The 14,861-nt window shown below is 37.1% G+C and overlaps 1 protein-coding gene across 1 annotated transcript in view; it reads right to left on the bottom strand.

Moving 5' to 3' along the window:
• Nucleotides 1–341: 341 nt before the first annotated feature.
• The window catches only part of Prex2 (phosphatidylinositol-3,4,5-trisphosphate dependent Rac exchange factor 2), a 272,774-nt gene continuing 258,254 nt past the window's right edge, over nt 342–14,861 (bottom strand). Inside the window, exons 38-40 of the mRNA XM_076836448.1 lie at nt 13,212–13,314; nt 6,702–6,769; nt 342–707 (exon numbers count right to left, since the gene is read on the bottom strand). Coding sequence (XP_076692563.1) covers nt 662–707; nt 6,702–6,769; nt 13,212–13,314 — 217 coding nt within the window. The 3' untranslated portion in view covers nt 342–661. The remainder of the gene's footprint in view (nt 708–6,701; nt 6,770–13,211; nt 13,315–14,861) is intronic.

Consider the following 14,861-nt stretch of genomic DNA (forward strand, 5'->3'; position numbering starts at 1 on the left):
CTGGACTTGTTCATGAGCATGAAGTACACTTGGAAGTAATGGAAGAAAGTCTCGCTGGAGGCCTGAAAGCTCTCTTCTCCTCTACTGAGCAGCCCTTAGGACAAACAGAGAAGCAGGTGTTTCCAGCTTCCACACATATACCCTCCTCTGACATGAATGGGGGAGGGGAACCTATGCCTCTCAGTCTATACCATTCTTAACTTTCACATGACGATGTGCCGAGTGTAGCCATGTGTTTTTCAGTGACAGACTTCTTCAAGCAAAACTATCCACTATTACATGTGTCCATTTGGGGAAACTGAAAACAGATACAATCAAATGAATGAATCCGAGAGGAGACCAACAGTTAAATGTTTTTATCTCGGACATTTTTTTTTTTCTATAAATTCTGGAGATGAATTTTTGCCTGAAAAATGAAGACATGACATCAATCTACAGAGATCACTTTGTGAAGCTGATGTCTGAATGAACTCCTACCCATTTCCAGCATAAATATCCAAGTACAAACTGAGCATTAGTTATAAAACATCGAGGGGAAAGATTTAGAGGAAAGAAAAAAAAATGCAGTTCTTTTATTTTCAGTGGAGAATGCTGAACCAGCATGTACTGGTCAGGGCCAGTGTTCAGAAGCTTCCACCTGCTTGGTTCCTTGGGATTCTCTTCATTCTTCTCCAGCCGGGGGAGGGGGCTCACACAGCTTGTACAGCCTAGAAGAGGCACAGGTAAGTTTGACAGCTGCCCACTTTTTGCACCTTACCTGAGATAATTTTATTGTTACAACAAATACATTGAAGGTAATTATTTTTGTTTCTACGAGTCAAGGTCGCATTGTTTACTTCACTAAGCATAGCATATGAATAAGCAAACTCTAAAATTTTGGTTCTGTGATTTAGAAAACCAGGTTTCTTTGCATCTCTCAATGGCTACTGATTATGCAACACTGCATTTTAAAAACCTGCTGTTCTGCTCCAGTGCTGCCAACCCAGGCTGCTTAGCTTGCTGGTAGTAAAAATCTATTCTCTGAATTCCAGGAGGTAACATTATTATAATTACCATCACCTCTGTCATTATGAATATCTTGTTTACAGGAAGACAGCTCTTATCTCACAGGGATCTGCTGGTTGTTTTCTGATCAGTTTTGAAGTTAACTGCATTTTGGACTATGCCTGTGGTGTGGGTGTGAATAATGGCCTGACATGGCAGATTCCTGAGGCCTGAATCTCAAAGGCACACTAGCTGGAGTTTCCTAAGGACTGGCCACCTGGTTCTGCCGTCTATCGCTTACCTGGTCAGTGGATTCTAAAGTGAGTCAAAGAATTCACATTAACTGTGGAGATGCCTGGAGATGCTCCTCTTTGTTTGAGCACTAATGAAAAATTCTAAGGAATTAGATAAGGTTACACAAATTCCAGTTTCCACATTCTTTTTAATAGTTGAATCCTAACTCTAGAAGCAAAGTAAAAGTGAACTTGATGGCTGCCAGATAACCCTAACTCTAGTGACCTCAAGGCCATGTGCATTACTTTCAGTGTATCCTGAAAGAAGAGAGGCTGAACTAACGTGGTCGGATATTGGACTACACCTGTTACCCATAATAGTGACCAAGGTTCCACAGTGGTCACACTGCAGAGCTTAAGCTAATGACTTTAAATGCAGAATCCAACGCTACCCCTTCATCTGTTTATTTATTTCTGGTGCTAAGGATTGGACCCAGGATTGCATGCATGCTAAGCACACACTCTAACTCTGAGCCACACTCTGAGCCCCAACTTTTCCCTTTTTCAAAAGCAATTCAAACTCAGGGCTAGCTGTAGTGATTCACTCCCATTTACAGATTATGTTGAACACAGCTTAAATGAATTGTTAACCTATTTAGTAAATTATAAATTCCCTCTCCTTTGACATTTAATTCCATGCTAATTCTAAATCAATGGGGGAGAAGGAGAAAGCTTTAATTTAGAGTTGTAAATTTGGTTAACAACATGAACTTTCTTAGGAAACGCAGAATGTATTATCTTTGAACGTACTTCAAGTCGGGAAGGTGGTTTATGTTCTATATGTTATCTCCATGGAAGAGATGAATACTGAACTAAGGACATGTCACATTATAAAAGCTTATTTCATCTTTCCTGGAGAAGAGAATGCATTAAATTGAGCTGGTGTACTTGAAATGTTCTTTTGCAGCTGAAAGATAGGGTGTTACTTCAAATTGCTTTCTCAGGACTGAAAAAAATAAATAGGATGATCAGAAGGTTCTTTTCCTCCTTAATTTCTGTCCTCTTATTTCCCTGACAAGGCTGCCTAAGGAGTAAGAAAGCACAATGGCTTTTACTCAGGTAGAAAAGAAAGAGGATGGGTGGTAGACATCCTGCCCCATGAGATATGGGCTGTGCCACCACATCCCATTACCTTGCTCTGCACGTTTGCACAGAATGTAACTAATGCCACTGGGTAGATGAGTCTGAAATGTCTGCCTTGCAAATTGGAGAAAAGGCTACTCTCTGTGATCACCTAATGAAATAATAGCTCTGGGTTCTGTGGAGCTGGACAGATTCAGCTTCTGAGGCTTCTTGGAAGAGACTCAGGGTTATTTGAGTTCAGACACATTTGTAATGGAAATTGTTGAGCTCTGGGAATTCAGAGCAGGCAGATGAAGTTTGGAAGTAAAATGTAATAGGTAAAGAGTTGGACTCCAACTCGGCTCTGAGGCATTTGTGTTTTGGCAGCTAAATTGTTGGGCACCGGGAAGCCTTTTTTTGCCCAACATCTGGGGCCCTTCCTGTAGTCTCATTACACTCCTGCATACCAGTGCCCTGCAGGAGTGAGGTCTGTTCCTGGCTCCACTTTCTCCTATTCCTGTTTGGGCTCAGGGAGCCATTTTTGGAGCTGGTGATTCAGTCCAAATTCAAATTAGCAGAGAGAAGAATTTTCAAACTTTATTCTATAGATCAGGCTTTTCATCTTTCTTTCTTTTTTTAATATTTATTTTTTAGTTGTAGTTGGACACAATACCTTTATCTTATTTATTTATTTATATGTGGTGCTGAGGATGGAACCCAGGGCCTCACGCATGCTAGGTGAGCACTCTACCGCTGAGCCATAACCCCAGCCCACGCTCATTATCTTTCTATACAGCAAAAATATAAGATGAATCAATGGAGATGACAAAGTAAATGCCTCTTCTGAGGTTCAAGTACCAATGGTACTCTATCTCAAGACAATTCTCTTTATCCTACAGATTGGAAAATAGAATCTCACTAAGGTCACATAGCAGGATCTGGGACTCCTCAAAATCACTTTTCTTCTTTTCTTTATTTTTAACCACTATAGTACGATGCAGCCTTCCCACTACACAAATAAAGTCTTTACAGCAAAATACTTCCGGATTTTGTGACATAACAGAAAAGAATATGCCACAACTAGTGATCTGACACTTAGAATGTCATATTTGGTTGTTGATGAAAATTTGATAATTGCTTTGCAAAGCCAATGCAAACGTGAGAGCCAAAGAGAGGAAGTCTGCCCCCAACCCCTACTTCAGCGCCATTCAATCACAACACATTCATCTGATCACCCAAATCTATTTTTTCTTTCCATTCTATTGGACTGCAAGCGCCTGGAGCACATGGAGTGCTTCTCATTCATCTTGATATCCTAAAACCAAAAGCAGTTTCTGACACATTTCAGACACTGATTCCTAGAGGGGGAGTATGCAAAATGTGATGAAGCCAAGATATCTAGGAAACCTGCTCCCAGGAGTAGACTTTCCGTTGTCACTACTCAGAACCAACCTACCTCAGCACTATTAAACCCTAATACTCCTCTCTCCAGCATTCTGATTCCCGAAATTATTACATTCACTCTTTCTATGGTGTGACTACAGCCACTTCCTCCTTTTTGAATTCCAGAACAACCAGCTCCTATTTTCCTTCCACGTTCCCAGTTGCTCTCCTTTGACTCTGTCACTCCTGTTCCTTTGCTTTCTCTTTACTATTGGTATTTCTCTGGTGGGTTCTGTATCTTCTCTCATCTGTTATCACTCACCATGGCAATAAAATTCACTTCTATATCCTTACTGACCTTCTAAATATTGATGACTCATGGGACCACAGACAGCTCCACCTATTTGCCTCTCCTTGGCTTTGGACCAGTGTGTTGAACTGCCCACAAATATAACCCACACGGAAGTCCCTGTGATCCACTATCTCAGTGGCAATAACCACCAACCCCTTATTACCCAAGTCAAAGATTTTATAGTCACTCTGGAATATTCCATTCCCCTATCTATCTTCATTCAATTTGTTCCCAAAGACTAGTAAGTCTGCCTTCTAAGCACTGTTCTAATCCACCCTTCCACAGGGGTTCTCAATAGTCTCCTTTCAAACGTCTATCTTCAGTCTTAGAAATAGACCCTTCTAATGTCACCTGAGACAAATTCTAAAAGTCAGATCTTCTTCCAAGTAGGAAGATTACTGATGCTTCCCTACTATCTTCAAGTTAAGATGAAAACTCTTCAGTATTTCTGGTTCATCTCTTTCTGATCTGGCCCCTGCCTGCATCTCCAGCCTTGCTTTACATTATTCTTAAATCACTTTCAACTGTCAGTCACACAGACTCAAGTATAGTTCTCAGAATGTGATGTTTTCTCTGGGCCCCGTGTCTAGACCAGGAGCATTCTGTGACCTTCCTTCTCCCTCCTTTGGCTGCGCATGATTCTTCCATGTTCTCATGACAATTTATGCTCCGTTTGTGCCGCAGTTATCATCACATGTAGTGTACTATGATGGAGACGGGTTGGGGGATTTGAACCAAAGACCATCTCAGGCAGAGAGAGCACATTAGACGTTTTGTGAAGTGAAACACTACCCTAGCTTTGCTGTGGGTGGTCTGAGCTTGAGAGGCAAATGTGTCTTTCAACTCACTGCCTTTGAGGCTGGAGTGCTGTTCCAGCTGAGGAGGAATGCGAGACCTCTGTGCTCAGAATTCTCTCTACACCTTCCAAGGACTGCTTCTCACATTCCACCTTTGCTTACAATGATGTTTTCCTCACCAAGCCTACCTAACTAAAAGCTCCTTGAGGGCCAGAGCTACTTCTATTTCAAGTTTACATTTTTCATGAGGCATAGCAGAGTGGGCTGCATTTCTTGGGTCCTAAATAGATGCTTGTAGAATGAATAAAAGAGTAAATAAAATCCATTTTTTAAATTACTCTTAATCTCTCTCTCTCAGAGTTATTATTTTAACTTTATAGCTGGCTAATTTTATTGTGCTTCATTTCAAGTATTACATAAACCAATAAAGAAGAAAGTGAGTTTATCAGTTGCTTTTCTTGTGTTCGGCTTGCATATTGGCTTATTGATCAGGATGCTAAAGTCTTATCCCAGACCCACTGTTTATTAGTGCTTATAAGATCTAGCTAAAAACATCCTGTGAGCCATTATCTTGTTTTTTTTTTTTTAATTGGGATTTTAACACTTCAGTGGGTCTGTTATATAATATACCATGTCTGCTCAAGGCATTGAGGAGACAATGCTTATGTGAAATGATTCTTCAGCAATAGAAACTGGGAGATTCTAATCTAATCAACTGTGGAAGATAATGATAACAAGACGAGGATTAAACAGAGTTTCCTAAACACTAAAAAGAAATGCAACTATAAAATGAATGCTTCATCCATTTCAGGGTGGGGGATAGGTTTTTCCTTTTCAAAGAAATTTCACTTCCCATGTAGTTTTTCAGAATGAAATATAACTTCATAAATGCTGCAGTCTTCATTCTTGCTCAGGTAATGGTGTTACAAATAAAAACAAATAAAAAAAGGTGTCTTGTCTATGATAGTGTTTGCAGGAGCCTACTTCCTGTCCAAAGGCAAATGTATAAAAGCAATTGCATGTAGAAGAAATTAGTTAGCTTTGTCCCACTCCAAGATAGATGACTGTCTACCCTAATCACCAGGGAAACTGAGCAGAAAATATTTTTTCTATGTTCATCTGTCTTAAAGGTAGACTGGAGTCCTTTCTTATGATGATGCATTAACTGTGAATATTTAGCATCTCAGACGATAGCCCTGTTAATATGCTTACTCATTCACATGTTCTTGAAATCAGTTTAGATATTGGATGTCTATGGTGAGCAAAGGAATAAAATCTAAAATCCATACTGATTCCTGAAAATTCCTATTCAGGCTGGGCACAGAAACATGTCAACAAAATACCACAGCATAATATAATAACATAAGGGCTATCATACAGCAATATACAAGATACCTAGGGCAACCAGAGAAAAGGAACACAAATAAGACTACTAGCAGGAGATGATAACTAAAGTAGATTTTGTGGGCTAAGTAGGAGTCTTCCATATAGACACAGATAGGAAAGACAATCCTAATAGAGGAAAGAATATGCATGATAATAGAAGGATAAATGAAAATGGCATTTTGGTTGTAGGCCCAGCTGGATTAAAATTGTTAGTTGTATCCATGTGGACTTCTTTTTTTAATTCATAATGGAATGTGCAAAATAGGATGATATCCATTTAATTATGATATTTATCCCTAAGCACACTTAGTGGCTGGGTGTTTCTGAGGTCAATCCCCAGGAATACTATAAGTACAATAGTGGGCATATCCTAAAGTAGGTATATTAGCCATGCAGAACAAAAGCTGGTGAACCCTCTGGAAAGAGAAGGCAGGATGTACTTACCTTGGAGCTGATTGAGGGGTCCGGTCTCTCACTCCCAAATTCTTTGCTGTGTTCTGAACTCTTGCTCCCTGAAGTCAGGAAAATCACTTTTAGCTCTATATTGTATCATTATTTATTTAAATATCATTAATTAATATCTGAATGTAGAATACTTATTCCAACAATATATTTAACAACAAGAGAGACTGGATAAGGACTAAGAGAAATCACCACCTGAACATCTTTGAAATTAATGCTTTTAAGAATCAAAATATGGCATGAAGGTGTTGTAAGGCTGCGCATGGTGGTATACACGTGTATTCCCAGTGATTCAGGAGGCTGAGCCAGGAGGATAGCAAGTTCAAGGTCAGCCTCAGCAATTTGCCAAGGATCTAAACAAATTAGGGAGACCCTGTTTCTAACTAAAAAATAACAAGAAGTGGGGGTATGCCTCAGTTGTAGTTCCCCTAGGTTCAATTCCCAGTGGCAAAAGTGGGGGGAGAAAATATGCTATGTTGTTCAAAATGATTAATAATTATTTCTAAAGACATCTGAACCATTCAAATAAGTTTAACAGCTTCCTGTTCAACATCCCAGCTATATCTTCATTCCTAGACACAATAATTAATAACTTCAAATGCTGAAAATAGAAAACAAACAAGGTATAAATACCTGCTGTCCTACCACCTTCTTGGAACAGAAATCACAGTTCTGTGACAGTCAGGCACCTGTTTTTCCTTAGCTGAATAGTCGACTATTTTAAACTTAATAATATTTATCAAGAAAATGCTTTCTGAAATAGTTCTAAAGCAATTCCTGGAAAAGCCACATCAATATGGATCTCTGAAGTTTAAGAATTTTAACTCAAAGTTTATAGTTTAAATATGATCTTCTTCTTTTCTTTGGTTTTGGAACCAGGAATTGAACCCAGGGGCACTCAACCACTAAGCTATCCCCAATACTTTTTGTGTATTTTATTTAGAAACAAGGTCTGAGTTGCTTAGGGCTTGCTAAGTTGCTGAAGCAGACTTTGAACTTGAGATCCTCCTGCCTCAGCCTCCTGAATTGCTGGGATTATAGGCATGTGCCACAGCACCAAAGATGATCTTCAGGAATAAAAAGGTTTCTAAAACTGGTCAAGTTCATGAATAAAGTTATAATTACTGTCTAGTTCCTAATGGAAATTAGTTACTATAGAGAACCAAACAGCAGAGTTTTTGGCTGGGCATAGCTAAAGGAAGGGTGCTTAAGAAACTGCGAAATTGGAGCTGGGGGTTGTGGCTCAGTGGTAGAGTGCTTGCCTAGCCCATGTAAAGCACTGGGTTGGATCCTCAAAACACATAAAAATAAATAAAAGTATTGTGTCTATCTACAACTAAAAATATACATTAAAAAAAAAAAAAGAAACTGAAACGTTCCAGCTTCCAAATACTGAATTAAGTCAAGGGAAGAGAAAAAGGGAGAAAATTTTAAAAAAACAACAACCCATTCTCTTAAGATGGACCTAATAAAAAGGCAAATAGGGAAACAGCTATGGTAGTGGTACTGGTGACAAAAGACAGGACAGATTAAAGAATTGCAATTAAGTAGCTAAAACTTTCCACTTTAAAGTAATTTTAGATTTAGAGAAAATTTACAAAAATAGAACAGAGATTTTTCTTCATGCTTCATCCTTTTTTCTCCTAATGTTTACCCTTTACTTAATCACAGTACAATGATAAAAACCAGGAACTGTATAGGTACAATTCAATTAACTATATGGCACATCTTATTCCAGTTCCATATTTTCCCCAATTTCCTTTTCCAGAACCCAATCCTGGATCCCCTACTGCATTTTGTTTCACATCTGCTTTGTCCCCCTGACAGTTCCTTAGTATCTCCTTGTCATCTATGACCTTAACACTTTTGATGAGGGCTGGTCATTATTTTGCATTTTTTCATTTCAAACGTTATTTCATTTATGTTTGTCTGATGTTTTCTCATGATTAGGTAGAGAAAAAGCAATTTTGTTTTTACAATAAAATCACAAAAGTGATGTTGTACCCTTCTCTGTGCATTATATTTGGGGACATATGATGCCAACAGATCTTATGACCTGGAACATTAACTTTGATCACTTGACTTAAGGGACATCTGCCTTATTTTCCCACTACAACGTTCCCACCTTGCCTTCGCAGACTTAACAAAGACTCCGGGAAAGAGAGTATGAGACTTTGCAAACTTCCTTCTTCTCTTTGAACTTTCACTCACTATTTTAGCCTCCACTGGTATTTTTTTGTCTGCAACAAAATTAGTGCAGTGCTTATGAATTGGGATTCTGTAAAGAAGGATTATTTCCCCCAAATTATTTAATTATTCAATTATATATTTAACTCAGCATGGACTTGGCTAATTGGTTTTACTATATGAGATATCCAATATTTTTATTAATTTTTTTTTTACTCAAAGCATTCTAGTTTTGACAAATGGGGGCTCTTTCTGGTTGCTTCTTGTTCCCTTTTGATATACACTCATTATGTTTTAATTTTAGTGTGTCTTTATTTTCTGCACTTCAAGATATTCTAGGTTCATTTTCTCTGTCTCCGTTGGCAATTCATCACTTCTCCAAGGGCCTGGGCTCTTTTCGTTGGAATACAGTATGTAGAAACCAGAATTTGGATACAGGATGTGCTCATTACTGTTGGTGATACAACTACTTCCAGGCCTTTCCAGCAGGCGGGGCTTATTTATTAACACAAACATATTTGAACACCATATTCATTCCTACATCTGTTTGTGTCTGTGTGTGTTGTGTGTATGGACCCATTAGTCATATTGATATTGCTAATTCCAACCTAGTACCACACGGTTCATTATAGATTCCAGCCTTCTCCCTTTCCTGATGTATGACTTCTTTTTCAGTCACTGAGGGTCTGACTTCTCATTACTTACGACATCTTTACTTATTTGATCAATCCTAGTGTACACATAAATTGGTTTATGAATTTTTAAGTCATATCCATGTGTAAAACAGATTCACTAACAAGACCCCAGTATTCACATTTAATTCTTTGTCTATACTGTCATAATATTCCATTAAGTAGTGAATAGAAAGATTTTTTTGCTTTCTTTAAATGTGATGCTCACCATGCTGAATACATCACTTGGCATGTTTTACCTTGAACCCATCTATATAATTCTTCATATATTTCAACTTGGATTCTTACACACTCGTTCATATTGCTCCCGTAAATGGCCTCCCTAATACCCTTTTCTCTATCTGCATTACATTTTTGTCTCTGAGATGCAAATAAAATATCACCTTCATTTGCTAATAACAGGTTATTCAGTAAATCAGGTTCTGCTTTGAGTGCATTGAGTCTATCGATTTATAGAATTCTCATTACAACACTATGAGGCAAGTGCTATCATTATTCCTGTTATAATAGTGAAAAAATTATGAAATAAAGAAACTAAAACTCTTGCCCCAAATCATAGGATAATAAACAATGGAGGTGAGACTCCAACTGAGGCAGCTTGGCTCAAGAATCTGTACTCTTAGCCATGATCAAATATTCACCTTGTGTGAGATGCCTTTTCCAATCTTCCCAGCTACAACCATTACTGAACAAACCTCATTTAGCACTAACTTTGTACTAGGTATTATTCTAGGAAACTCTGATACCATAATGAATAAGCCTCAGTTTCCCAATTATTGAGGAGCCATGCTCCCTGTTCTGTATCCTGAAAGACGAGGTTTTACACTTGCATGTGGGTACCTGCATCCTGGCAATTTGCCTACATATTCCACCATGAGACTAGACCAGGACTTCATCATGCCCAAGTCTTTTCTTGGTGACTAGTAGGATTCTTGATACCAAAGGTATGTAGACAGAATATGTTGGAATCCCAGCTTTTACTAAAAAGATCAAAAACAATTTTTGTATAGGCTTCCTTAAAGGACATTTGGTATGCATACTTTCTAGCATGGAAAACTTTAATAAGTTTATAATGAAAATGAAATTTTAGACCTCAACATTTTCAGATCACCTGGTTATATAAAAGAGCTGCTTATGGTTACTGTAAATATTATCAAAAAAATGCAAGTTATATGGTCACTTTCCCTTCTATCTTGTATCCTTTCTTCAAACTCAAGCAACAATTAAAATACCATGTGTACAAAATATACACATGAAAATAATACTGAAATTATAAATAAGAATAAATCATGTCAAAAAGTTCATTTCTAGAAAGAAACTGAAGATCTTAGCTTATTCATTGTGTTGTTTATTATGTATTGCAAAACTTCAATATATAGCTAATAAATCATTATACCTTAAAATACAAAAATTCAAATTGATAATGAAATAATTCAAACACTTCAAGTTATAGTAAAGATAAAAACTTTTCTAACCTCTCTATCTCTGAAAAGTTGAGTCTAAATGGTTAAATATTTTTCTCTGAGGTTGGAAAGCAAAAAGGACAGAAAATCCAAGTGCTAGCCTTGATTTAGATTTGTATTCTAACTGCTCAGATTCTAAGTGTGTAAGAATTGGCTTGGAGACTGGATCCCGGCCAATAAACCCACCATGTACTTTGGCTGAATACTGAAAAGAAGATTGGCCTCAGAAAGAATACTGTAGAAACAGCTGCTTGCTTTCCCTAAAAGAGAGCCCCAGGCCCTAAGATCTTCCACAAAGAAGTTTTAAATCAGTTATTTGGGATGCATAACTTGGTGCTGAAGAATCAGCAAAAAAAGGAAGAAAGTATTCTAAATGTATTTATTTTTAAAAATAGGGAGCAGGAAAGAGTGATAAATACTGGAAAAATAATGCAGCTCAGAAATCAATAAAGACATTACAAGAAACTGCATGACTTTTCAGTATTTTAAATGATATTCCAGATATCATGTATTAATACTGTATAAATATACCATGCGTTAAAGAGCTGTGCACCATAAAATGAGTTTATTAGGCTTATAAAACATTGTCTTTATCTCTATTTCCATTTTCAGTTTTAGGAAGTTAAAGATATTAGAATCATGGCTATTCATTTCCACAATGTAGGAATATATATATAGTAACTTAACCTCCTTAGTGGAATATTCTAAAGAAAGGTGGATTCTTGACATATGTCACAATTTTGAGATGGCTCTTCCAAGTTCTCCTAGAAACTTACTCTAAGAGCGACACAATAAAATAAAATTAGTGATGCAAATACAATTCTAATGTGACTAATCATAAGTTTATTTTGATTTACTTTTTAAAGGATGATTTGCATATCTACTCTCCAAAAATTCTTCCTGAGCCCTCTGGCAATTTGCATCTGTGTTTGTCCTTTGCCAGCTGGACAACAGTTTATCCCAAACTTCTGGTAGACCTAACCTTTACTTAGTAAATCCTTTGACCTTCTAAGATCTTGGCTGTCAATCTTCAGTTCTTGGGTTCTTACCCAGAAGTGTCATGTATATGCTCTCACTGTACCTGATCTCTACAGTGCAGGTGCCAGCTTAGTGGTAATCTTTTGTTGATTTTTTTCATTGGCTTGGTTGACATTCTATACTGTAATCTTGGGAGCAAGCCCAGAGGGATTTATGTGTCTGCTTAGGAGTTATACACTAAATCTTTTGTAAATACAAGCTGTCATAATTGCAAATGCATACCTTAAGAATTAATCACTCACTATCACTGCACAACTCAAACCAAAGCAGCAAATAAAGAGATTTGCTATTGTAGTAGCTTAAAGGTGATAGAATAAAGTAAAAAAAAAATAGTATCTTTTGATTTTTTTTTTTGTCATTCTGTAGGTTGTCTTTTCTTCTAGATGAAGCTTATTTCCTAATTAGTAAATTGAAATTAGTCCATTTTTTATTTTTGATTTTTTTAAAAGAATTTTACAAGTTAAAAACTAAGCTACTACTCTTTAAAAAAAGCTATTGGGTGATGGCATAGAAAGTTCATTCTATTAATTCAGAGAGTACATTCTCAACTATGAGTATTCCAGTGACCTAAACACAGCCCAAAGGCTGTTTATTCATTCTCTAAAGCAAAATTTGATGGCAGCACTTTATCCTTGAAATAAAACATACTTCTTAGCATAGCATGGAAGTCTGAGAGATCGCCAGAAGAATGTAATAAGTAAGCAGATTGCTTAATTTTTTCCATCTTTTTTCTTGCCTGTCTCTCTCAATCCATTCCTCAAGATTTACTAAATCACCTACAACTTCCAGAAAATTCCAAATGTCCTTTATCTTGTCCCTTACACAAGCCCCTAGTCCATTCCTGTCCTAATTTGCATAGCCAATTCCCTTTACTCCTTGAGATTACTGCATAGACCTCCTTTTTTCCAGGGTTGTCCAAAATTCTTGGAGAACCCTTACCTAAGAGTCTGTACCAAGTTCTCATCCCACGGGATTGCTTCTCACCCACAACTTACCTTACCAAGTCATGTGTCTGGAAAAGTGCCCAACACATCGAGGCACCAGTCAGACACCTGACCTGATGAATGAACCCAGGAAGTTCGAAAACTCCCCTAAACAAGCATTAGACTCACCTGCTTCCGCATCACATCTGTAGCCTGCATAATGTAGCGAGGAGGCAGCCCATGGCTCCTGGCTAGAATGATGGCTTGCTCCAGTGTCACACTCAGGGTGCACCTGTGTGCCAAGGCAAGAGGAAGTGAGAACTCACTGGTTTCTAAAACATTCTTCCAGATATAATTTACAGATACTATTGATTACAAGATCAGAAATCCATCAAAATCAAAGTGCCAGACAATGAACCACTGATTTCTCTATCCAGATTACCTGAAAAAAGGTTATAGAGTCACAATTAGGAATTCAAAATTGAAACGAACCTATAATGAGTTGTTTGTAAAAGAGCTCCTCCAAAGGAAATTAAATAACTTTTATAATTAACTATTATTTTTATTGATATTTTATGCAACTTAGAAGAAATGAATTTGTAATGTTTATCATTCATTTCTACATATTGATAGTTACTGCATTTCAACGCATGCACAAATATCTTAGAAAAATAAGCAGTGAAATTCACTGTTTCACTAAGGTCAAGTTTGATTTTAAAAATTATTTTTCGGACCCAATCTAAAACATTATTTGTAAAAGTTTTAAAAGAAATTTAAATTAGTGATATGGAAATATAATGCAAGAATAGCCCTGAGAAATGTGTCCTAACCAGAAGTGAGAGGACTGGTCAGTCTTTGTTCTTTTCTTTCCACTTAAGCCTTTCTTTTATACCTTTCCACCTTTTTTCCACAGCACCCTGGGTTGTTTAGGGATATTTTTGCACACACTTTCAAAAAAAAATGCTCATTGAGATGTTTTTCCTAAAATTTGTATTAGTGGATTTTACTTCCTTTCTTGACTTGTTGATAGTTTGATTACAGTCTTTTCTCCACTCTGGCACTGACCCTTGTACGGTTTGGTGTCCTACTCGTGTATTTTTCCAGATCAGTCCAGTATTTTCTTCTATAAATAACAGTAATAAGCAACAAATAGCAGTGAAATTGCTTCTGTGTGAGGAATATCTAACTCCTGATCCTTGGTTATGAGGCTGTAACACAAAACATCCAATACATTTGGTAGATTTTAATACTGATGAGTTGAGAAAAAGAGGGATTTAAAACATTACTGTTTAAATACTAGAATCTGACAAAATATGAAAAAAAAATATATATATATATATATATATGGGAAGAAACAATGTTAAGTTTACTGATTGCTCAATGACTTGAAAGGCATCATTCCTCAATACCATTACGGAGAATTCTTTGGAAAACCTTAAATAATGAACTTCTCCTTGTACACGATGTTCACGAATATTTAGTGTATGAGTCTTATAGGAATGTATATTGTTTTCTGTGCACAATCTGCAGAAGAATCCATGCCAATGAAGGCCAAGCAGAGTAACTGACAGTTCAAGTTTAAGAAATCAATTTTCTACAAAGCATTTAATTGCCTGCCTACTCAACAGACGGTAACCTTTTTCTCCTCTGTAAGGTCTCCTCTACTGCAACTTTAAATCTTTATTGATCCTAACATTTTAATCAATAATGCTCATTACACCAGCTGAATGACACTAAGGAAAAAAAAAATCTTTACCTTTTTCTAATCATACTGAAACATGTCTGTGCTTTCCTGGTAAAACGTGACTCCCCCTACTCTACTTATGACAAACACTTACA

This window comes from Callospermophilus lateralis, chromosome 16 (assembly GCF_048772815.1).
Source record: "Callospermophilus lateralis isolate mCalLat2 chromosome 16, mCalLat2.hap1, whole genome shotgun sequence".
Lineage (NCBI taxonomy): Eukaryota > Metazoa > Chordata > Mammalia > Rodentia > Sciuridae > Callospermophilus > Callospermophilus lateralis.